The sequence below is a fragment of the Eucyclogobius newberryi genome, unplaced genomic scaffold, assembly GCF_026437365.1.
Source record: "Eucyclogobius newberryi isolate DKJ021-1_F unplaced genomic scaffold, fEucNew1.0.hap1 SCAF_17, whole genome shotgun sequence".
Lineage (NCBI taxonomy): Eukaryota > Metazoa > Chordata > Actinopteri > Gobiiformes > Gobiidae > Eucyclogobius > Eucyclogobius newberryi.
Genome location: NW_027315801.1, coordinates 25,877,695 through 25,903,090, shown reverse-complemented (window position 1 = coordinate 25,903,090; position 25,396 = coordinate 25,877,695). Strand labels below are relative to the sequence as shown.

Below are 25,396 nucleotides of genomic sequence, written 5' to 3'. Positions count from 1 at the left end.
ATCTTCCCTTCGTCTCTAAAATCCTTGAAAAAGTTGTAGTAAAACAGCTTTGTCGCCACCTGCAGGACAATAACTTATTTGAAGTTTTCCAGTCAGGGTTCAGAGCCCACCACAGCACTGAAACTGCACTAGTTAAAGTCACAAATGATTTGTTATTAGCCGCTGACGATGGACTGGTCTCAGTCCTGGTTCTGTTGGACCTCAGCGCAGCGTTTGACACCAATGACCAAAACATTCTACTGCAGAGGTTAGAATGTGATGTAGGTGTTGGAGGAACAGCCCTCAGCTGGTTTAAATCCTATCTATCTGATAGGTTCCAATTTGTTAATGTAAACCAGAGCTCCTCACCATGCTCTAAAGTAATTTACGGTGTGCCACAGGGTTCGGTACTCGGTCCAATTCTGTTTACTCTTTATATGCTGCCATTAGGCAACATTATCAGAAAGCATGACATTAACTTCCACTGCTATGCAGACGACACTCAGCTGTATTTATCAATGAAACCTGATCAGAGCGATCAAGTAGACAGACTTAGTACTTGTGTGAAGGAGATAAAAACCTGGATGACACTAAACTACCTGCTTCTTAACCCTGAAAAAACCGAGGTCATTGTGCTTGGCCCTAAGCACCTACGAGATGCTCTATCTGAGCAGATAGTCACACTGGACAATGTCAGTGTAGCCTCCAGTTCTACTGTAAGAAACCTTGGAGTCTTATTTGACCAGGAGCTCTCATTTAAAGCTCATATAAATCAAGCTTGTAAAACAGCCTATTTCCATTTGCGCAACATCGCCAAAATCAGAAGAATCCTGCCTAAAAGTGATGCCGAAAAACTTATCCATGCATTTGTAACGACTAGATTAGACTACTGTAACTCCCTGCTTGCAGCGTGTCCTAAAAGCTCCATAAAAAGCTTTCAACTGGTTCAAAATGCAGCAGCAAGATTACTAACAGGAACAAAAAGAAGAGAGCACATTACGCCAGTGCTGAAGTCTCTTCACTGGCTCCCTGTCGAGTCTAGAATCAAATTCAAAATTCTACTCTTGACCTACAAAGCCATAAATGACATGGCCCCATCCTACCTCAAAGATGCTATAGAACCATATCATCCAAACAGAGCTCTTCGCTCTCAGAATGCCGGCCTTCTGGTGGTGCCAAGAGTCTCTAAAAGTACTGTAGGAGGTAGAGCGTTTAGCTACCAAGCTCCTGTGTTATGGAATCAGCTCCCGGCCCATGTTAAATATGCTGACACAGTCTCTTCATTTAAGTCCAGGCTTAAAACGTTCCTCTTCGAAATCGCTTATGGTCAGACTAGTTAGGATCAGAAACATAAACCCACAGCTTCAGCTACGCTGCCCTAGGAGTAACTATGCTGGGGGAAGTATGACAGCTTGAGCACTATCCTCTTCTTCTTCTGACTACTTATGCTATCAAACAATATTTATTTTTTGATTCCACTTGCAAACTGTTCACCGCCTTCTTTTCTTTCTCTCACTCCTGAGGACCTGTGGACCCAGATGCCCTTCCCCTGGTGAAGTGGTCCCTGCCCTGTGTGGACGGTCCCTCATCTGCCTAAAGAGTGGGTCCAGCTCGCTTCCGACGGTCCCTCATCTGCCTGAAGAGTGGGTCCAGCTCGCCTCCGACGGTCCCTCATCTGCCTGAAGAGTGGGTCCAGCTCGCCTCTAGACGGTCCCTCTTCTGCCTGAAGAGTGGGTCCAGCTCGACTCAGACGGTCCCTCTTCTGCCTGAAGAGTGGGTCCAGCTCGCCTCCGACGGTCCCTCTTCTGCCTGAAGAGTGGGTCCAGCTCGCCTCTAGACGGTCCCTCTTCTGCCTGAAGAGTGGGTCCAGCTCGCCTCTAGACGGTCCCTCTTCTGCCTGAAGAGTGGGTCCAGCTCGCCTCCGACGGTCCCTCTTCTGCCTGAAGAGTGGGTCCAGCTCGCCTCTAGACGGTCCCTCTTCTGCCTGAAGAGTGGGTCCAGCTCGACTCAGACGGTCCCTCTTCTGCCTGAAGAGTGGGTCCAGCTCGCCTCCGACGGTCCCTCTTCTGCCTGAAGAGTGGGTCCAGCTCGCCTCTAGACGGTCCCTCTTCTGCCTGAAGAGTGGGTCCAGCTCGCCTCTAGACGGTCCCTCTTCTGCCTGAAGAGTGGGTCCAGCTCCAGTCTCCCTCGTGTCCGTCTGTCCGTCTGTGAGAGTCGGATCTCTCCTTCACTGGAACTCCTCCAGGTTTCTACGCTTTTTTCCCAAAGAGGTTTTTTTTGTAGTTTTTCCTGGCCGAGAAGGAGAGTCTAAGGACAGAGGACCCTGGGACATCGTCCCTCGCCACCACAGACATTGTCTGACTCCCTCGCCACCACAGACATTGTTGATTCATTTCTCCCTGTGGCCCTCAGAGGCAACTGTTGTTGTGATTTTGGGCCTTACAAAAATAAATTGATTTGATTTGATTTGATTTGAATAGGCTAGCTCGGTAGATACAAGGGGGGAGTTTCTGTTGAAACAAACAACTCTTTCTACTTCAGGAAGACTCCTCCCAATGGGCGGGTCTTACCACAGAACAGTATTAATATCGGAGTTCTCGATCTAAATTCTTTTATTGACAATGACTCTTGGATGAGAGTCGAAACGTCTATTTTTTCAAACTGAGTCCAGATGACTACAACTGAAGCTTTTTCTACATTGCTAAAGAAATTTAAAAAATAAACGTTGAACATTTCAAGAAGTAGAGCTGAAACAGAATCACTCTGTGATAAGCAACTGTCAATCAAAAATGCAGAGAGAATTTACACAAAACTGACACCATTTTCTGACAGTTTAAACAAAAGATTAATGAAATCAAAGGTGTTATCAGGTATTATTATTTGTCAAATCATAACTTTTGTTTAATTTATATTTATTTTGCCATTATTTACAGCGTGGTTGCTAGGTAACAGTTGTGAATTACCTCTACCTGTGTCACAACTCGGGTCCAAACAGGAAGTAACATTATAAACGTGACTAAACTTGTCAAACTGGGGACAATCACTGCGACTGTATCTACAAATATTAAATTAGGACCTTCAAAACCTACTGCTTACTAAAGGCCCTAAATGACATACATAATTGTAAAATGGCAGCTGTCTTTGACACCAATCCTGTCCAGTCTCTCTCGTCTCCTGATAAGCAGTGTTGTGTTTTCACTTTTACAGGCGGTTTTCACATTAGAGTTCAGATTACAGGTCCGCGGGGTGAGCCTCAGATATGTTCATATCGGGGCTAATGTTTGTGTACAGATTAATCTTCATCAGTCACAGTGGAGCCCCTGAATGAGCTCCCAATGGATTCCTTAAACACGCCTGTCCCCCTCTTTACACTGGGAAACGTGAAACAAACACACACCAATAGAATTAAGGAAGTGCAGTTTTGATATATATTCGACCTATGTAATGTTTGAGAATGTTTCACTCTTTAAATTGTACAAACATGTGGATGCAATCATAAAGATATTGGAATTTCAAATATTATAGTACATATTTGCATTACTATTGGCTGAATCCATAGCTCATAAAGTGACTGCATTTGATGTTAAATAGCACATTTTTGCTCACTTATTGCAATTTGTCCAAAGACACCTGCTTAAGTGGACTGTGCCAGACTTTAATGGGGTGTGTTTGATTTAAACGTGCTTCCTGTTGGAAAATAAAGGTCAAGGGTCATGACTTACTGGCTCAGATCACCTACACACAATGATCAACAGCACCACATTCGCTGGTTTTTACATTTAATTCACAATGGCAGCCGTTATAAACCATGAAACGCAGAAAATGACCACATTCAAACAAAGAGATATTTTCCAGGCTGACTTGGCCACTGCTCTCTGGTGTAGCCCTGGTTTGTGATTATGATTGTGTGCGTTCTCTGAGCTTGTGCATTCCCTGTTCCAAGAATATTCTGGATGCAAAGCTGTTTGAGGGCACTGGCTGAAGCGTTGACTTTTACGAGCTGCTATGGAATCGGCCAATAATCCCACTGAAATGACCCAAACTGCTCCAAAGGGTGAACGCCAGTGTGAAGAGCCAGTTAGTCCCATTGTATGTATGTTTCTGTTGAACAAATCTTTGCTAATCTAACCTTGCTATGAATTCACTGATATCTTAATTCATTATGTCATTTCTTTTGTGTTTGTATACAGCCTGTAGTTCACAAGGTACCACTCAGTTTGGGCTAATTGTTGTTACTATTGAACCCTGCGGAAGGGCACATTATGGGGTTATTTAGATTTAAACCTTTTCCAAAGTATGATAAAACAAATTATGTCAGTGTGGCAGAGTGGGTAGTGTTCTTGCTTCTTCCCCGTGTCTGTGTAGGTCCGTCCAAGTGCTCCAGTTTCTCCTACAACTAAAACATGTGCTACAGGCTCCCTTCTGTGCTACTAAGGTTAAATAAAGGATCAATAACACAGATTATTTTGAAATAAAAAGTCTGTTTATTTCGCTTATGTTAAATAGCATGCAAGACGCATTGTAAAATCATAAATAAAACAATAAAGACTCAACGCACTCATAGTTTACCCATATTGTAAAGTGATTAATAGTTTTCATTATTTCTCATAGTGGTGGACATTTAGACACATCTTCATCGACAACCAGGGGAAACATCTATTTACAAGATAAGCTACACAAATAACAACAGTTTAAAACAGTTTAGTACTGAGGGATACAAATAAAACATAGAAAAGTTGAAGATATAAAAGGTTAAACAGAACGTTCTGTACAAATTTACAATGGGATTGAATGAGAGCATGCAAAAACCATCAACATGCACCCTAAACGACATGCTACAACTGGGGGGCAATCTCTCTAAAACAGTCGTGGATTACTCGACAATAAAAAAACACCAAATGCGTTCTATATGGACTTACAAGCTGCACAAACTTCCTACAAAATCACAAATAGTAGTCATAACATACTTTCAGTACCGTTTCCATTTTCTTAAGTCTCACGTTTTTAGTTATAAATGGTTGTTTTTAACTTGCAAACTTATTTCTATCAGTGCTACACACAACAAGTCACAGCAATGTTAATAAATATGCCACCGGTTTCTGAATTCTTGAAATATTGTACAATCATGTTCCAGTTCATATGCTTAATTTTCCTTAGTTTTGTAGATTGTCGCACTAAGTATTTCAGAAATAGTGGTAATTGTTATAATTATAAAGGGATATGTTAATGTGTGGAATGTTGTGGAGTTGTGGCTGCACTTCTTAAACCTATTTACAGTATTTTTTTTATTTTTTAGCTTTGACCACATCTAGATTTAACGTAAGTGTCAATAAACAATGTATAGTGATATGATGCCACAGGCTTTTATCTGTTGAACGGTCAACTGTCGTCTTATGAGTGAGAGTGAATCCAGTGACTACAGCATGGCAAGAACGTGTATTCAAAATGTCTAAGTGTCTAATGTACTAAGAAATGTCTCATGGATTGTTACTGTTACTGTAGGATTTTTGACCTGGCACACAATAGTTCTTTTCTTGTTATTGTGGGTCTCCAGATTTCAGATGTTGAAAACAGTGACAATTTTGTTCCTTTATAGCAGGGGTGTCCAAACTTTTTTCACCAAGGGCCGCATTTTCAAACTTAAACGGGGCAGAGGGCCACAAACAACTTGACAATGTCGAATTTGTTGAATGACAAAGTGAATCATTCCAAATTTTGCATTTGATGTAATTGCGATGAGCCTCCACACCTTTAATTAGACCTAGAACATTAGTAATAGGTTGGTATAACATCAATATGCCTGAATTTTCCCAATTTCACAGTAAAAAGTACTAGTTTTTGTTGTTTGGGCCGACATAGCAGGAAGCTGGAGGGCCAACCAAAATTGGTCTGAGGGCCGCATTTGGCCCCCGGGCCCTAGTTTGGACATGCCTGTTTTATGGGGATAGAGAGAAGCAAATTACCATTCATCGTTTAAAAAAAAAAAGAAAAGCTGATTAATATATGATGATTTATTCTGACCACAAAGGCATTTTCATCTTTAAATACTTGAATGTTGGACTGGACATTAAGCTACATTATTCACTAGATATTCCATAGGCTGCATTTGATTGATAAAGCTCATCATGTATATTGTGTATATTTTGTGGCTCAGGTAACATTCAGGAAAGACTTATTCTGAATACTTTCGTCATACGAGCTGATTTAAAATGACTATTCTGATTGCTAATAGCAGCCTGTGTGTGAAGTGAACTCAAACATGACCTAAATAGAAAGTACGTCCAAGCCACACAGCTGGGCCACATCGGCGCATTGTTGATCAGATGTCATTGCTTACTGGATACTGCTGACTTCAATTCAGTATCCTCTCTCTATAGATGCACTTTGTGAGCTGTTTGTAAAATATTAGTACTGGGAAATATACACTAAAACGCGAGCAGCTGTTTTGGGCAACATTTTGAAGTACAATTTCCACAACATTGACATTAAAAAGTTGTCATAAAACCTGTATTGCACCTACAAGTGATCTGGAATCTAAATAGAAATGTAATTCAATTCGCAATATAACATATTTGCCTGGGATTGTTGTTGTTGAAACATTCTCATATATTACACATTGTGGTATAATGTTTTCTGTGTTGTTCCATGTAATTTGATTTAAAGTCAGTCATAGTTTTGGGTTTTTTGTTGTTGTTTTGGGTCAACTACAGAGTGAACCTCAAGCTGAAATGTCTCTTTCATCTCTAGGTGCTTCTAGTTGTTTTTCAGCGCCAAAAGCGTCTCCATTGGCGTCCTGCGTCTGCTCTTATTGGTCGATCCGGCTCAGATCCCGTGGCGTCCTGTTGCGTTCACTGACACTCTTACTGCGGGCCTTCCTGGCGCTCTCCTGTGCCTGCCGATACTTCTCCAACATGCTCTTGTGCTTCCTTCGCAGCTTGTCGTTGCACCACATCCTCTCGCAGTACTCCTCTACGTGAGGCAGGTTGGCCGGCCCAATCAGCTGCATGATGTCTTTGAACCAGGTACGCGATTGGCCAATTTGGCTGGTAGAACTGCTCTTGCTGTAGGTGTTGCACGGGGTCCAGGGTCGGTATCCCTGCCCAGAGCGGTCTTTGTAGTGGCCGTCTCGCTGCATGAGCTCGTCCACAGTGTCGGCAGGCAGGACCTCCAGATTAAGGCGGGACAGGGTCTGAGTGAAGCCGTGCTCCCGGGACCGACAGATGTACAGGCCCCCGTCCTGTCGGAACAAGTGACGGAACAGGAGGCCCTGCTCTGTCGCCATCACACGCTCGTCTAACTTCACCTGAAGATGAGAACACAGAGAGAAAATGATTTTAGTGCAGAAACCTACATAAAGATCTATCACTTTTTATGGGATTTTCCCATTAAAGATGGTCAGTTTTGCAACCGTAACAATTTAGCCAATTTTTAGTCCATGTTAGTTAGTACAGAGTCACATGCTGTACATAATGAAATTAAATTATTTGCACGTATGAATTAAATAAGTGCAAAAAAACCAAACAATTTGATTTAAACGTTACAAATTGGTGACAAGAAGGACGTGACAACATTTAAATAGCTAAATATGATTGAGATTTGTTGAAAATGATTTAATATAGCTAAAATTATATAAACAATATTATAAAATAGCTTACATTAAAAAAAAAAAAAAAATGCTGTGATAGGCATTTTATGACCATTGATGTCTCTGGGACACTAAATATGCCAATTTTGTAGTATAATCTTTCTTAAAAGTAACTCTGCATCTTGGGCAAGGTTACACAATTTTATTCAGTGTAGAGCATCGAACTATTGTGAAAGACAATGAACAACAAAAGATACATGTTCTTGGTGAATTCTCGTTATCTATTGATATGCGACACATGATATGATAAAACCTCCCGTTGGAATAAAATGACACAATGTGATTTGTACAGTATTTGTCTCAGTATTTGCCCTGAATGTTGACACAGCTGTTCAACGTCTTCCACAGACCCACATCCATTATCCTCACCCTTTAGCCTGCCACATTTCAATCCAACATTTCAAACCATTTCCACCTGCCTCTTGAACAAACTGCCACACCACATTCCTCTTTGAGAAATTAGTCTTTGGAGCCAGCAAGAAATGTACTGCTATTCTTTTTGAGAGGCAGGTAGACGTTTATTTTTGGGGAAATAGTGACTGGCGGTAATGCTATAATGCAGAGCCTAAAGCTTGGACAAACACAGCCTCAAACAGAAGAAAAATTGCAGTGGGTGTGAAAAACCGGGCGACACAGTTTACTGAAATAGCCCTTTGTAAAGTTGCAGGAAAGAGACAGTTTGAGTGACAATTTAAGTGTAGGTTGCATGCGATTTGCAAAAAGATCACTGTTTATGCAAGAGAAACCTGACTTCCTTTACTTTTGAGATATAATGATCTAATGTTAACCATATGTCAAACAGCTGTCAAAAGTGTCAGGCACGTGCCAAATTCATACTTTTGGATTCACACATTTGAAGACTTGAACATTTTCTGGGCCACTGTTTGCCAAAGAGAGAATTCCTAGTGGTACAAGTAACTTTGGTGGTACTTTTTGATTCAATTCCTGTTTTAGATGATTTTAGTTTATGCCTACAATTTAAAATGTACACTATTGTTTAGATTTAGGTCTGGTTCAGATCCTGTTTAGACCTTTGTCCGTTTCAGTCCAGGTCTGGAGTCAGTTTGGTCCTAGTTAGGGTTGAACAATATATCGCTATTGAATAAAAATCACTATTTCAATTGGTGCAATTAACAAATCGTGAAGGATGCAGTTATTAGAATGTAATCTGCAAACAAAATACCATGTATTTTAACAATCTTGTTAATCCTGAAGTCTAGAAATGATTTATTTTAATATTTCAAGTTTTGCTTTTTTGTGTTTTTTAAAACTTATTAGCTATGACTATTTAGGAAAACACTCCTAAATAGTCATAGTTTAGTCTTGCTTACTCCAGAGTATTCTTTGAGTACTAGCGATGCTGATTTTAGCACTTAAATGCCAATTATTTTATGGGATCTTGATGTAGAAAATGTGAGCATCACTTCATTATCAATGGTTACACCCGGGACCAAACCAGGCATAAACCAGAACAAGTCTGAACGTAGTAGTGCACATATTTGTGGCAGCGCTTAGTCAGGCTCACCTCTTCCTTGCGGTCGTCTCGTTGGACCAGCCAGCTGACGGACGCCTGTGGAGAGCGAGGAACACACTCCAGGAACGTGCTGTTATTCTCTGTCCCATAAACCACTCGTTCCTCAGGGACATCCACCTCTTCTGTTCAAACAAAGGCAGCAAATTAAGTTAATAAAACAACACTATTCTCTGATATCAATGCAACTGTAAAGTAATCACATAAAAAATACACCAGAGAGTAAAAAGGATTAATGAGTTAGAACCACAGAGTTTTCCCAATAAGACTTACTTCCTCCCACTATCCAACTTATGTTTTACTGTGCTAATAAATCCAAGACTTTATAAGACTCAATCAGAAAAGTGTGCTTTTTACCTCACTCATTAATATTGTGCAAGAGTACATTTAACAGCGCTTTTAAAAGTCTAAACATTATTGATCTGTGACGCCACTTCAGTCTGAGCAAAGAAAACACTTGACAAAGCCGTTGTAACACATAGACTCTTTGTAAAAGTAGTTCATTTGAGGTGTTGAAGGAGCAGCTCAAACCTGAACAGAGGTGAGCAAACACCGGCTCAATCAGGAACTATTCTGAACCCACAGCACCTTTTTCTTATCACCTTCTCTTTTTCGCTCCAACAATTGCCTCCATGTTTGTTTAAGATGATGGCTGATATGGAGAAGGTATGTCTTTTTTTTCACAAAGACTGCAAACCTGATTTTATTTGTCCTTCTGTCATTGCTCTCTTAAACATTTATATTCTTGTGAAATTACCCATTATTTTTCAAGAATCACGTTGTAAAAGCGTGAATCAAAATGAGATATTTGTCATTTCATTCATGAATCTCAGATAAACGACCTGTGATTTACACATTTTCCAAGAAATGGAGACATGGAGAGAATGTGGCCCTTCTTAAATTCATTCAGACATTGTTTCTTTCATTGTGCTTCCATTTTCCATTGACTTTTGCCAAGAGTCACACAAAATCAAACATCGGTGTGTTAATAACCATCCAGAAAAAAGATGGACTCACTTTCACCTACTAAAATATAGGCTGACATATGTTCTCTTACCGCTCATGTTTTGGTCGACACATTGCAGGACGGGGTTGCCGTGGCGGATGTCCTGGCGGCGAAAGCGTCGTTTACTGTTGAGGACGTATCGGGAGCAGGACGTCCCATCCCAGGCACAGTACGGGTCTCTGGCCAAACAGCACTCAGCACAGGCATTCCCATAGGTCTCACAGCGGTGCAACTTCATCTGCACCACTCCCACCTCTGAGCCCACAAACACAGCTTGCTGTGGGCAAAATGCAATGGGTGTAAAGATCGATTGTGATAAAAAGGCAAATAAGCTAAAAATGGATTCAACCACTCACCCTTTTGACTGATATGTCCATAGAGGTTATGGGAGTAGAAGCCTGCAAATAAAAAGCTGGCCTTAAGCATTTTTAAAACTTTTAAAATAATATATTTTAGACAACATCTTAAACACAAAACATCACGATCACTAAATATGTGCTATACATACATCCAGATGCTAACTCCAAACTCGTTCACCAAACTCACCTTGAAAACCTGTAGTTCTTCCAGTGTGATCACCTCAGTCTCCAGACTGTTTCCAGTGTGCAGCGCGATGACTTTCAAAACTGTCCCAACATCTGCAACACAAACACTTGTTTAAACATGCAGTGTGTGCAATAGTTTACAATGGACCAGCAGCACAAAATGGCTTATCCTGAAGCCATCCTAACGGCTATAAACTTCATCATTTTGACCAGAAACACTTCTTTCTTCCTGAGATACTGTCACCAAGTCTTAGTTGAACTTACTGAGCATACTGAACATGAGTCATTATTTGCTGGACAAAATGTGCACTTGCTGAACCACTTACTAACTTGCTTGATAAGGAAATAATCACAATCCGTCATAATGTATTTCTTCTCAGTGCTCATACCGGTGCCGATGAACATGACGTCATACTGTCCGTCCTCCGCCTCCACACGGTCCACTACGATCTGCTGCAGCCTGTACGGGACATTGGCTTTGACCAGGAGGGGCTTCCTCTGGGCGGGGTACACGGGCCTCCACATGAGCGGGTGACTGCGGGTGAAGTGCAGCACCGTGTCAGGGAAGTCCTTAGTGCTGCCAAACTCTCTGCCGGGCTGGTTTGTGATCTTACTGGGGCACTGCAGAACAACACGAAAGAGCTGACGTTTTTGGACGGACTTTTGGCAGATTACAGTGGCATTGTTTTGAACCATATCTGTGTGTGGAGATGATGGATGTGTTTATGCTCTATGTTTCAATTCTTTGAGTTCTTTTGATCTAAATACAAGTATTTGGAAGGCATGTGATATGTATAGTGTAGTTGCTATTGTAGATCAAAATAATACTAACTGTATATTAGCTTTTAATAATGCTACTGAGAACTAATCTATTATTTACTCATTTACAAGTTATTCAGTTTTTTAGATACTTGAGTAAAGCCATTTAAACAGTGTATTTATAAAGTAAGTGGTTGTCAAATATACTTCCAGTTTAGGATCGCCTCCCCTGTACTCGCTGAACGATTAAGATGGATGGCCTCTGTTCCTAAAGACAATTAAAAACACATCTCTGGACTGTCTCATTTTAAATAAATGTTTTTCCTAATTACCTATGTTATGAGGAATTCACTGCTCTGCCAGATGAAAAGAACATGCTCTTTTACCAATAGCCAAAACCTGATCTTTTCAACTTTTTGAAGCTAATAGGAAGCAGAATAGTCATTCATGATGATGGGCCTCCAGTCAAGTCCAAAATGTAAAAGAGGAGGAACATTTGAAGACTTCTAACAAAATAGTTTAAAACAAAACAGACAAATCTCGGGTCATTTTTAATTCTCTCATCAAAAGACTGCATATAAAAAGAATAAGAAAAAGAAGAAGTCATGTACCATATTTTCCGGACTACAAGTCGCCAAAAAATGCATAATAGAAAATTAAAAAAAGTTGCACTGGAGTATGAAATAAGGTTGCAAGTGTGAAAATAACAAATAATATCACATATAAGTCGCTCCGGAGTATAAGTATATAAGTATAAGTCGCACCCCGGCCAAAACTATGAAAAAAGGTGCAACTTATAGTCCGGAAAATACGGTAATCTTACTTCTTTTGCAACCCCACCAACTAAAGGTACCTAACATGTATTGCAGGGTTTTTATAAATTGCTTGTTTGAATATGATTTCTATGTTATGTTTTTTGCACTGAATTCAAGGTCAGACAAAGGAAAAACAAAATAAGAGATTAAATAGATTTATAGTCTATGTTCATGTGAGATGGATAAGACATTTGATCGGATGGCAATAACACTCTGGTAAATCCAATCTGAAACTTTGCCTGTTATAAATATTATTCCCGTCTTATCATAACAGGAGGTCTGTAAAGTATTGTAATGTTATGGCGTGGTCTGGTTTCCACAGCGGAGGAATTTAAACTGCAGCTTGGACTGGACATGAGCAGAGATAATGTAAAAGACACATGTTTGAGTTATTAGACACTTGAGCGCTGTAATACTGGCTCTGTGCGATATACACACGGTGATGGGTCCAGGGAGGTCATGTTCCAGTAATCAACCAGAAAGTGAGGCTGGACAAAGGTCCTGTTCACACCTTATTTTAACATCTGTTTGATATTTCACGAGGGATTGGGAAATTATGGCTTTCAATCTCTACATACTTTATATCTATACAGTCTAATGAGGACAAATGGTATGAATAAGGGCGCCTGCCTCACAGCAAGGAGAACTTACTCAGAGCTAAATCATGTCAGAGGTGGACCACAGTTACACCATGTATTTTCTTTTATAGTTGTTTCAAAAGACTTGATAAACCAATAGGTAAGGAATTGGCACTTATTTAATTGATTATCTTATTTGATTAACATTGTATTGTCGGTTCAATTCTGCTTTACAATTAAGCAAAGGTCCTTTTAGGATAATCTGAAAATTACTTTACTACTATTACTATCAGCCAAACCCGTTCCAATGCAAGTAAGTTGGCTCATATTCTTTAGAAAAAAAATCATGTTCCTGTTTATTTGTCATGTGCATAATGTATAAGGTACAGTACACAATGAATGCACACTTTCTGAATAAATTAGTTTTAAAAAATCACATAATCAACACGATAAAACAACATGATTAGAAATTAAAAATTTAAATCCTTGCATTTCTTCATTTAAGTGGCCATGTCATCATCATCAGCTCAAACCCTTGAGAGTTGTGCAAGTGAACAGCATGATGCATGACTTCAATGGATATTGCTCCTGTGTTCAAACACCAAGTTAGCCTCTGTGACCAAACTAAATATATACTGCAACAGTCTTTAGAAAGATGTTATATTCTCTTGACAGTGCAACTTAGAGGTTGAAATTGAGTGACAAGTGCATGGTGCGCACCTGGTGTCATGACATGTTGTGTTGTTGTGTTGTGTAATGCAGTGAAGGGTTAGACATCACAGTGTTACAGTAAAACAGTAGTGTTCCGGTAAACAATTGTAAATGTATCGTGCAGTTTTGGGAATGAAATAGAAGATTGTTTCACTGTTTCATGAATAAGAAGTGTGGGAAACTTCCTACAGGTTTATACAAGTAAATTGGGGTGTTTATTGCATTCACAAGCCAACAAGCAACATAAACAGCAACAGCAAAGAAGCCCAGAGGAAAGGCCAAAGAAACGTCTAAACGTGTTAAAACTTAGGTACTTAGGTTCTGTAGAAGGAGGAAATAGATACTTTTACTCAGACTTTTTGGTCAAGAAAATATTTGTTGCATGCTACATATGTGAGCAGTGTGGTTTTCCTATAATCATGTTCATACTGTTAGTGTGTCTTTAGGAAAGAGACAAATCTCATATTCATTACTTTGATGGCGCATAGATGCATTTATTTCCATTGTCCCACTTTATGTGCAAAGCAAACTCAGAGTAAAAGAGCTTTATCATCAAAAACACCTCAACAACGTATTCTTTCAGTACGGTCTCACTGTGGTTGATCCAGGGCCGGCCCAGCCTATAAGCGAACTAAGCAGCTGCGTAGGGCCCCGAGGCGTTAATAGGGCCCCTAATCTGGCAACCCGTCTTATGCGAAGTGCAAGCGCAGCGTGCGCCACTAGTGTAGTAGCGCTGCTGGCGCGGCAGCGCACACAGCGGTAACATGACGCACAAACCGCATTTATTTGTAATGACAATCTGGCAACCGAGACACCAAACCTGCGCTGATTGGGCAACTTCATTGTGCGCGAGGAGCTCGAGAGCAAAACATAAACACAACAGAACGTGGTCCCTGCGTGGTCGTCATGTCCAGAGGAATATATCCCCCGATGCCGAAAAACGAAAGAAGAAACTTCTTGACGATGTAAAGAAACTGCAAACTCAACAACACTCTCCAGGTATTGAACTTCTCTTACAAAGAGACGGTTAATGCTGCTGTTTGAAACAACACGATTCTGTCACGTTAGTTCGCTCAGGCTGGAGGCGACGAGAGCTCTGCCCCGCGCATAATAATATGTCTGAATGAAAGATAATAAGCTTCACATTTACACCAGCCCGGCAGTGTTAGCTGCAGGTGAGGCCGGGGAGGGGCGTCTATGGCCCGGGTCACTAAGAGGCGGAGATCCGGTCCGGACGAGCGCCGTCTCGTCCAGAACCTCTGACGTGAGACTTTGGAGTGAACAGTGTGCGGCCCCTGTCCCGGGCCCCTGTCCCGGGCCCCTGTGCAGCCTCAGTTAGAGATGAGCGGGTTTGAGTTTGGTCTCCTCTCTCTCACATCACCATGTGTGAGATCAATCGTGACTCGTGATGTCTGTTTGACTTCTTAAAGTGCAATGAGAGGAACGTAAAGGTTTATGCATGTAAGGTCCATCAGCCAATCACATCGCAGCATTGTTTCACACAGAGGAGTCCAGTGTGTGATGTTCTGATCAGAACAAACGTTTATATTGTAATTAACTTTTGATAGAGCACTAAAACTTTTCAATTTATTTAAGAAGCATCATTAGACTATTTGTTATAAATTATAATAAACTGATAGTGAAAAATAACCAGACATATTATGATTACGTCTGTTATAGAATAATACTATATATTTTTATACAAAAGTGGCAAAGTTGCAGAAACAGTCTCTTCACTAAAGCTAGGTTTGGACCTTCACTTCTCGTTCTGTTCATTCTCTGGGAATAACATGTTTGCACTGTTTTATCAGTGTTAATTGTTAATCAAGCAATGCTTATGCCATTTGTTTAATTTAATATAACTTGTTTTGTCACTTTGGCAAGAAGGAACAGTTTGGAGCTGTAAAAGATAAATTAGTAAGGATAACTATTACTTTTACATTTTCAGTTAAAATGAATCAATTTGATCATAATTATTTTTCATAGCCAATATTGTATTGAGTAATTAAGTACACTAATGTATTAATAACTGGCTTTAATCATTTTCTCCTGGCACAGTTTCATCACATCATCATTTTATAGCATTACAACCTCAACATTTTACTCTTACTTTAGCCGGCTGGACCACATTAAAATGCACCAGAATACACGAAAAAGGTTCATTAATTTAAACTAATGTGCTAATGTGGCTGTAGACCCTTAACGCCCACAAATACACACAAAAACATATCTGGGACGTGTGTTATTTGTACAGGGAGTAGAGGTGATGTCAGCGGAATACCAAGTTACATTGTGGGATTTAAGTTATCAATATTTGAGCTTGTGAGGTGTTGAGAATAAACTAACTGGATGCCCTGGAGTTTTGGTGCGCTTTGTTTGCGTTGAAAAAAGTTCCCATGTGTGAATTGTTTACTGACAATGGCAATAAAACTGATTCTGATAACGTGGTGAGGGGCCCCCAAATTTTTTTCGCTTAGGGCCCCCTGAAGGCTTGGGCCGGCCCTGGGTTGATCGCTAGATTGAAAACAGTGCTTTGCTTGACTTGAAGTGCATATAGTTGTGACTCACCACTCCTGGTCTGGGGTAGGGGACCCGGGCCTCATACGCCCCCCACTGATGGTCAGGACCCTCTTTGTGAGCGAACGGCCCGTTAAAGGCTTCCCTGATATCAGCCATGCGATAGACACACACCGCAAAGCCCTGGAACACGTTACTGAAGAGATAAGAGAGAACACAAACATATGGTGTAAAGCGCAGTTTCAGAACATGATTTATGAAAACATTATGGCAAATGATACAGTGCTATAGGTCACATGTTTTAAAATAGTGTTTGACTCACATTGTGTTTTGCTTCACAGTCAAACACATGATTAAATCCATCATTAGTTTACCTGATGGTGCTGAAAATGGCATAAATGTCTGGGTTTCTCTCGTCTTTGGTCCTCAGCAAGAAAATATCCTCTGTGTTAACAATTCAGAAACAAAATATAAAGGTCAATTTTCATATTAATTCACTTCAATTACAATTTAACACTTTTGATGTTCTTCCATAATATGGCATAACTTATTATTGAAACTATTAACAATCTGCATTTGGTGGAGAACTTCGCCTTAGATATATTATTCACAAAACCATAAAACTGGGACACGCAAATTGTCTATATTTTTACAACATTGGAGCAAAACTCTTCCTATCACATATTCTGTTTTGTGCCTCCAGACTCACCCAGTTGGTTGAAGTGTGTGTCGATGCCGTGAGGTCCAGGCACCGAACACACAAGTCTGGTTTTGATGAATGTGCTCCATTTGTTTACCAGCACTCTCTGACCGCCAACATCGTTCTGCCAAAGACAAAATCAAAAGTTGCCATAAAACACAGCTGCATTTCAGTCCCATGTAATCCCATAGAATATATGATAATAATGGCTTTATGGAACTTTTTCGCTGACAAAGTGTCTAAAACCCAGAATAAAAAATTATTATATTTATGTTTCTTATGTACTCTTATGTCTCTTCCTTCTTGTATGCAATGATATAAATAGTTAGTGTGGAGACCTTTTGGACTCAGCATGCTGCTCAACAGTCTTGGATGTGAGTGTCTCTGTGTACTTTCAAGTCTCTCCATGGCCTAGGACCAAAGTACATCTCGGACATGTTAGTGCCATATGAACCATCTCGGACTCTGAGGACCTCGGGGGCCAGTCTCCTGCTGGTGCCAGAGTCGGGACCAAACGGAATCTGCGTTTCAGTTTTATGCAGCTAAAATCTGGAACATTCTTCCTGAAGATGTGAGACAGGCTTCTACTCTATGTAATGTTCAAATCCAAGCTAAAAACAGTTTAGTTTAGCTGTGTAAATGACTGAAATGATTTTATTTGCACTCTTCTCTTTTATGTTTTAAACTGTTTTGTGATTTCTGTCATGTCTTTGTTTCCTGTTGTGTGAAGCACTTTGAATTGACTTGTGTACGAATTGTGCTCTACATATAAACTTGCCTTGCATTCAGAGTTGGTCAAATTGCACAGGATTTTACTCTATTACTTGCAAATTAACCTTTTTCTCTTCAAAAAATAGTGTTAAAGAGTAAAATGTAGCTAGGCAGTATTAAAACATGTGCTATATCATTTCTTTATAAGCAGGTTTTCTATTGCCAGATCCACTTCGTGTACAGTTTCATTTAAAGTGGATTTGACAGGACTTGACTACTTCTTGGACGGATGAACCATTTGCAAAGTGATGACGTTATTTTGGCACGAGTTTGACCGTGATAGGGACGGCACAATCTGGAGAATCAGGCAGCTTTTTACATTAGAAGTGAAAGAGCTCATGGATGAACCTGAAGAGGATATTTGTATGTGGTTTGCGTGTGGAGACAGTGCATCTGGTTTGAAATGGATGCGTGAAAGAATGTGATTTTGAGCAGCTGTATCTGAGCTTGGGCCTGACAGCTGTGTGAGTCTTGGACAGATCTGGGATATTATATTTCTTTTGTAGTCTCTTGAGAAAGCCACAAGACTACACTGCCCCAAGAGACTGTTTATGACCAGGAGAGAAGAGAACATGACACAACAATTCAGTCTATGTGAACATTTTATGAGGTTTCAGAATCAAAACTGTTGAAGTGTGTATGTGTTAGTATCTGATGGTCACATTTTACTGCATCGTTTGTCTGAAGTTGAATGTATCGCTGTTTGGTGGTGTTATTATTATTATTATTTTGTGCGTGGATGGAGTTAGGTGCGCCCCAGCTCCTTTAAAAACGTGTTATTGTTAGTCTCCTAGCATAATTCTGTATCTACCTCTGTATCTACCGGCGTTGCATCAATGAAATTTCCCCATGTGGGACAATAAAGGAATATCTTATCTTATCTTAATTGCAAGTCATTTTTCATATTTACTGAGAAAATAGACAAATAAAAGCATGTGAGTCGGGTTTTGGCTGTAAAAAATATCCTGAATGGCCAAGGATAAAGCCATTGACATAGATGCAGCAGTGTCAGGAAAGAAGAACGAGACAAAAAAACTAAATTTGAGCAATTTGTACATGTTTTTAGTAGTAGGGAAAACCTATGCAGACATAAGGAGAACATGCAAACTCCACACAGATGGCTATTTTAAGGGTACTATTCTAAGGGGGATTTTTTGTTTGACATATCTCTTCTTGTTGCCTGGAGCCGGGTTATGAAAATATAAAGACCATTAAAAAGTAATGTATCTCACCGCGCACACTCGTCCAATCCTGGTGTGAATGGCTCCCTCTCTGTCTCCAGGCTCAGTCACTTTCTCAGTGAAAAAGAAGTAAACTTTGTTGTCGTCTTTGTCATCATTGTCTGGGATCAGGTGAGCGGCCACAAATCTGGGATCTGAAGGGGGAAAATGATGTTAGATTTTACGTAAAACATGACAACAAGGCAGTCTCTTGTATTCTCCTCTATTTGTAACGACTGTTGCTAAGGATGAACTGAAAAATGTCAACAAAAGCCCTCGCAGAACTGCAGGGGCACAGCAACAGGTCATAACTCATCTCCTTTATTACAGAATATTGACTTGAGCTTGGAGCTAAATTGCTGCTCCTACACATTAAAAGAAGGGCGGAGCTCAATAAGAAATTATGCAGATATAGATAGTAAAATAATATTAAATTATTACTTATATTAAAAGACATCAGACACATATTTCAATGGGAAATCAAATATGTAAGTGTAAATCTCACCATGCAGTAGTTTCTGGTCGGTCTCTGTCCTCATTGTGGAGCGTCCTCCCATAGTCCTGAGGATCACATGATCACTGCCCAGGAAGTCCGCCGTCAGTCCAGTGTACAGCTCACCCCCTGAAGCGAGTGAGGAACAGGTCATGACCAAAAATGCTCCCAAACATAGAAAAATATAGGTTAAAAGAGACGTGAGTGATTGCCCGCAGAACTGAACAATGAGGAAATAATGCCTGACAGACAACTACGGTACTACTTTACATCCTCCACTGAGAATAACCGCGGTTCCATTTCTGACCAAACAGCGGAAATGTAGACACACAATCCTTCCTGAAATCAAGAAAAACACTTACTCAAAAACAGAACTCTACGTGGAATTGGCAAAGGTTAGAACTCTGCACTAGACCATTCGAAAAGTGGAGATGAATAAGTGCCCCATTTTCAAACTAAGACAAGTTTGTCATACAAAAGATACCGTTTGGATTTTTTTAGTATCAGACTATTGGCCTGGGGTGCAAAAGTGATCTTATTTACAGGTAATATCAAGGCAACCGAGATGAAATGTTGTGTTAATATTTTGATTAATTTAAACTTAAAAATATCTGGGGACTTCTGTAGGATAAACGCTCGGTCTGATGTTGAAAGCTTGTGTCTGGTCAAGTCTTGTGTTGAACGGGAAGTGTTTATTTTGGAGAGAAAGGTCAGTGATGTATGTTTTTTGTAATGATCCACAAGCGCGGGTCTACAGAGAGGTCACGACCCGCGACAGGGGGCAACGCTGAGGTTAAAGGTCTTAAAGTCAAGTCAAGGACAAAGATGTGATGCTTTAGCTGTGCGGTCATCACACAGTCCGCACACATGTTTTAGGACCAAAGGGGTTTCCATACATCTAGTGTTAGGAAGTAACTAAATGTACCAAAAATATGTATCTAGAAAACTCTCATTGTAAGTAACATTCTGGTTTTCATAATATAATTACATTAGTTAAGCACACTATTTAGGCAACAAACTAAACTTCAACTGCCTGTGTGATTTCTGCTTCTTAAATCAGTGATAAATACATGCAAAAATAATGTTTTAATCTACATTCTACATTACATTTTACAATATAATATAGTATCCAAGTACAGTATGTCATATTGAAATCTTTTGGGTCAGAATATCTAAACTACAACTCACATTAATTACCAAATTCTTTCAGGCAGCGACCATTGTCTTGGCGCTACTAAAAGGAGAATTAAATGCATGTGTCTTTCCAGCTCTGACAGAGGCATTTTTTCAGTATTTTCTATATGAGACAAATGCGCAGGTGTGGCTACTGAGCATCTCCAGATGACACACGCTCAGGTCCAAACTACTGGGGTCCTGGCTCCAAGAGAAGGTTATTTCTGCCAGACACAATGCATTATGGGACAGATTAAGGGCAAAAAAAACAACCTCCCAGCTTCTCAAATCGAAAGGTGGGAGCTTCACATCTGCCCACACAGTACATTTTATTGAGTTTTACATGAAATAAGATAACTTTATTTATTTGGGGAAATAACTAATAGCTTTATATTACCACGGAAATAACTGTCATCTTTTATTAACTACAATAAATTACACGGCCACACAAAGCCTCCTAATCAATTAAAAAAAAAAAAAAAAAAAAGTTCAGACATTTATAGAGAACAACGGTAACTAAATAGGTCAGTGTAACAAGGAGAAACTACAACTGCAATGCCTCAAAGTAACAAAAGTGTGATTAATCTGATCTATCTTTAATTAATCTGATCCATCTTTTTAATCGATTGACAACATTAGTTCTACATGTACTGTAAATGTATCAGGTCAGGTTGAAGTAATATTAGACTTAAATATAGGCACACATCACTGCTGTTTACGTGTAATCCAGCAGCACAGAATCTGCAATATTCAACATACGTTTTGAATATCACATGTTTTTTTCCAATGCTAGAATAGTACATGAAGCTGGAATGTTATTGGACCCAGAAGTTGACTTACGACATCACACCACCACTTAATATCTCTGTTGCATTGTCCTCGATGGCTTGGCCTTTTCCAATCCTGATCCACAGTAAAATGTATTCGACCTCTGCATAGCATTAATTTAAGTACAAAGATGCCATAGGAAATGTGACTTACCACTGAAGGCGCTGGCGAAGGGAAGACCAGGATCATGAGGGACTTTGCCTCGCCCATTCTCCACATTAGAGGGGTCCAACGAGAACGCATGCTGCAACAGAAACACAGGACATCAGGACAAAATATGACTGAAAACATTACATCACCTAATAGACTCGGTTAGAAAGGTTTTACTAAACATTGTGGATCAAATAAAGAGAACATTTAAAGAAGACATTCAGTATTATGCTTTTGTGAGCTATATTATAATTAGGGATGAACTGATATGTCGGCCAATATAAATTCTCCTGTGACATACAAAGTGAACAATCAATGAAGACTCATTAATAGTGCTAATAGCGAGCACTCTTGTTCTACATTAAATAATGACCAGATCAAGTTCTTAAAGACCGTAAAGAACTCTTTTGGGAAATAATTTTATCAGCAGCAAATGCATCACTTTTAACGCCAGGTACTGTCCAGAAACTGTTTAGTGGAGCCTCAGAAAGTCCCACATCACACAGCAATCCTTCATGCCCTATTGTACTGAATCAGGAGCTCAATTTAGAATCAGTTTGGGCTTGTCCTTTAACTGAACTGTCTGAGAACTAAAACTGAGGAAACGCATGATACAAAAAAGCATGTTTCCCACAGTTCCCAGTGCGGACAGACTTTGTGTGAGAGTGATAGATAAATATTGGACACTTTTGTTTAATATAGAAGTGAAGGTCATGTGACGTATCTGTATTACTTTGTGCAATAGCATATATATTCATTACTTTGGTTCATTTTGCTATTTGGAAAAGAAACAATGTGGAGCGAGTTGCAAAGTGGTTGTGGTTGAGATATGAAATAACGCCAATGAGTTTGGGCCCTTCGGCCTTCATTAAGGCAAACAGGCAGAAGGCCCCAAACTCATTGGCGTTATTACAGTCCTATTTGCCATGTGCATTAGTTACTGATATTAAAAACATATAACATATATATATATATATATATGCAATATGAAGACAATGTGTCTTCAAAAACACCACAGCTTCGGCAGATCGGTTTAAAAAGTGTTAGATAAGGTATACTTAGTGAACTGTTTTCTGATGTGTCTTTGTTTGCCATGTCAGAAGAAGAGAGACTGTGTATTTGTTTAAATGTTGTATATTAAAGCTGGCTAAGTTTGTTTTACCTGGAGACAATGTGTTTGATGCAGGACTGTGCTTTTTGTCTGATTTTGTCTGATAAGCCAAGCAATCTGGGCACCGCTCCATTAGTGCACAACACTAAATAAGTAAATAAATGAGATAAGTGAATTTAAACTAAACTATAAAACGTAATAACAGCGTCAAAATGTTAAAAGTTCAAGTTTGTTTTACTGTAAGTCTGGATTGGTGATTTCAATGTCCTTCCTATGAACCGGACATCACTTTGACTCACAATGGAGTATTGTTTAAAACTGGGGAGTTTCTATTGAAGCCACATCACAGGGGAGATGAGGACATCACTTTATAATACATCCCCAAAATACACTGGCAGTCTAGTGAACATTTGTGTTGAGTTAAATGAATAAATGGCTATAATGTCATAATACATTGAGAAATGCTTGTGCTTAAGAACGACTTAATGATGAAAACTTGCCTATAGGCTGTTTCAAACCACAACAAATGCTCTGTTCTGAATCTATAAAGACTGTATCATGACTCCAGATGTGTCTATGACATTATTTTTACAGTTATTTCAGTAAATTTGACTTTGTGCCAGTCTAAACCCTGGATTAAACATGAAAGTTGGTTCAACAATAAAGGCAAGCTTCACATTAGGAGGCAAACAACAAAAAAAGCAAATGATTTGAAAGAAGTCTATAAAATAACTAGAGCAAGCAACGGATACGTTCAACTGTTCTGAAATATTTACGGTGAATAAAACATTTAATTAGAATTCCAGTCATGTAACACACTATTGTAAAATGTTTGCCCTGTTATTAAATGTGTGGCATGTTTGTGTGAGTGTCAGCAGTCCAGCAGTCAGTGGTCCCGCTCAGTTAAAGGCATGGACTGTGATATATTTGCGTTGGCTGCCCTCATATGAATGTGGCCTGGATGTTTCTGTATGTGGAAGTGCTGTGTGTTTATGTTGGCTCAGTTTGGACCAAAGTGACTGGTGTAATGTGCAGCAGGAGCAGCGTTCCTCTGCACCACAATGAGGTTTTTAGACTCTAGTGCCTCTTGGCTCAATGTGTACAGTAGTATCTGTGATTTGATTAAGTTTTTGCATCAATCACAACTTTGGAAAAATGTCTAAGTCTTATCCTAACATCTTTTGCATGTTTCTGATTGTATGGCATATATTGGAGAACTCTTATACATAATTCTATTTTTTTAAAAATCGGATATTAAAAGGTCTATTTAAAAAAAAGGAAAAGGCCCAGCATTTGTTTCTTTTTCATGATTTGATTGAAGCTAAAGATGAACTGCAGCAGGAGACAATTGGACACACAGTCTAGACTCATGACTGATACAACGCATGCAAAGAAAGACATGAAAAACCAAATGGATGTATTAAAACTATATGTAATGCTCGTAGTATTAGTAGTTTATGGCGTTGGTCCAGGGGAAGGGTACAGGATACTTTATTGTGTATAAAGTGTATGTATGTGCATGTGGTTCACAGCATGAAGCGAGTCATTCTAATATTGTAATGACTTGTGTCCTTTGGTTCATTTATATTTTGTCTATTTGTTGAAAGCTGTTTTTATTTAGTTTGTTTTTAGAACATGCAAATGTGTGTGTGGTCTGAACCTTCAGAGAAATGAAACATGTTTATTTATTTTCACAGCCCACTAAATGGGACACTTCAAAATCTGAATCAAAATTGGAAAAGACCAAACCCAAAAGGTCCGGTTACACGCACCGCCGCACACTGCGGTCACGGTCATTAGACGAGTGTTCTCGCGCGAAACCATGGCCGGACCGCAGTGGACAGGAGTTGATGTAACAGGCAAACTACAAGTAACTAACACTGGAGTCAGTGTACAGCCAGCGTCAGCAAAATGGATGAGACCACCCGCGGAGGGTGGTCCTCATTTGGAGCTAATGAGTAATAAATCACTTCATATAAAAATAGTGTGTAACAAAAAGATAATGCATTAATAACAATAAATCCTAAAGTATTTGACAAATATGAATCTCTATCTCAATCAACAGTTCTAAATGTGTTACTCATATTTGACCATTTGAAGGCCTGTCTCCGATTAGGAAGTTTTACAATTCAAGAATCCAAGGTGTCTGCATAAGCTGTAGTGACAGCGAGCTCACCACACGTCCTCAAACACAGACTGGACCCCTGAAAGAGATGAAACACCTCCGAGGTCACAGGTCATCCCACCCACGTCCTGTCCCAGAACAGCGCCACACCCTGAGCTGTTCATGATGGGACACAGCCAAGGACATGTCCCAGTGGAGTTCATGATAGACACAACATTCAAAAGGTAGAAAAAGCTTCAGTTGTAGTCATCTGGACTCAGTTTGAAAAAATAGACGTTTCGACTCTCATCCAAGAGTCATTGTCAATAACAGAATTTAGGTCGAGAACTCCGATATTTATACTGTTCTGTGGTAAGACCCGCCCATTGGGAGGAGCCTTCCTGAAGTAGAAAGAGTTGTTTGTTTCAACAGAAACTCCCCCCTTGTATCTACCGAGCTAGCCTATTCAGAATCTTAATGGGCTATTAGAATCCTCTTTGTCTTTGTGAGACCCTGGCTCAACCACCCTGAGTACCTGATTAGCATCTACATGTCCTGGTCCTGGTCCTCTACCTTTCCAGGGGTTCAGTAACCCATTATAGATAACAGGAAGATTAAACCTTAGCCCTCCATTTCTGTTTAAAGAAGGTCTTTCTTTTTTAACAAAAATAGCTTCCTTGACTCCTCTTTCAAACCATCTTTTCTCCCTGCTTAAAACCTTCACCTCACCGTCTTCAAACGAGTGATTAGAGGCTTCAGG

At 39.8% G+C, this 25,396-nt stretch overlaps 1 protein-coding gene across 1 annotated transcript in view; it reads right to left on the bottom strand.

Annotated features, from left to right (window-relative positions):
* Positions 1-4,440: 4,440 nt before the first annotated feature.
* sema3bl (sema domain, immunoglobulin domain (Ig), short basic domain, secreted, (semaphorin) 3bl) overlaps positions 4,441-25,396 on the bottom strand; it is a 69,119-nt gene continuing 48,163 nt past the window's right edge. The window contains exons 5-16 of the mRNA XM_072449639.1: positions 21,425-21,515; positions 19,283-19,399; positions 18,790-18,932; positions 16,796-16,910; positions 16,461-16,530; positions 16,138-16,282; positions 11,096-11,327; positions 10,708-10,799; positions 10,518-10,559; positions 10,213-10,438; positions 9,150-9,280; positions 4,441-7,282 (exon numbers count right to left, since the gene is read on the bottom strand). Coding sequence (XP_072305740.1) covers positions 6,785-7,282; positions 9,150-9,280; positions 10,213-10,438; positions 10,518-10,559; positions 10,708-10,799; positions 11,096-11,327; positions 16,138-16,282; positions 16,461-16,530; positions 16,796-16,910; positions 18,790-18,932; positions 19,283-19,399; positions 21,425-21,515 — 1,902 coding nt within the window. The 3' untranslated portion in view covers positions 4,441-6,784. The remainder of the gene's footprint in view (positions 7,283-9,149; positions 9,281-10,212; positions 10,439-10,517; positions 10,560-10,707; positions 10,800-11,095; positions 11,328-16,137; positions 16,283-16,460; positions 16,531-16,795; positions 16,911-18,789; positions 18,933-19,282; positions 19,400-21,424; positions 21,516-25,396) is intronic.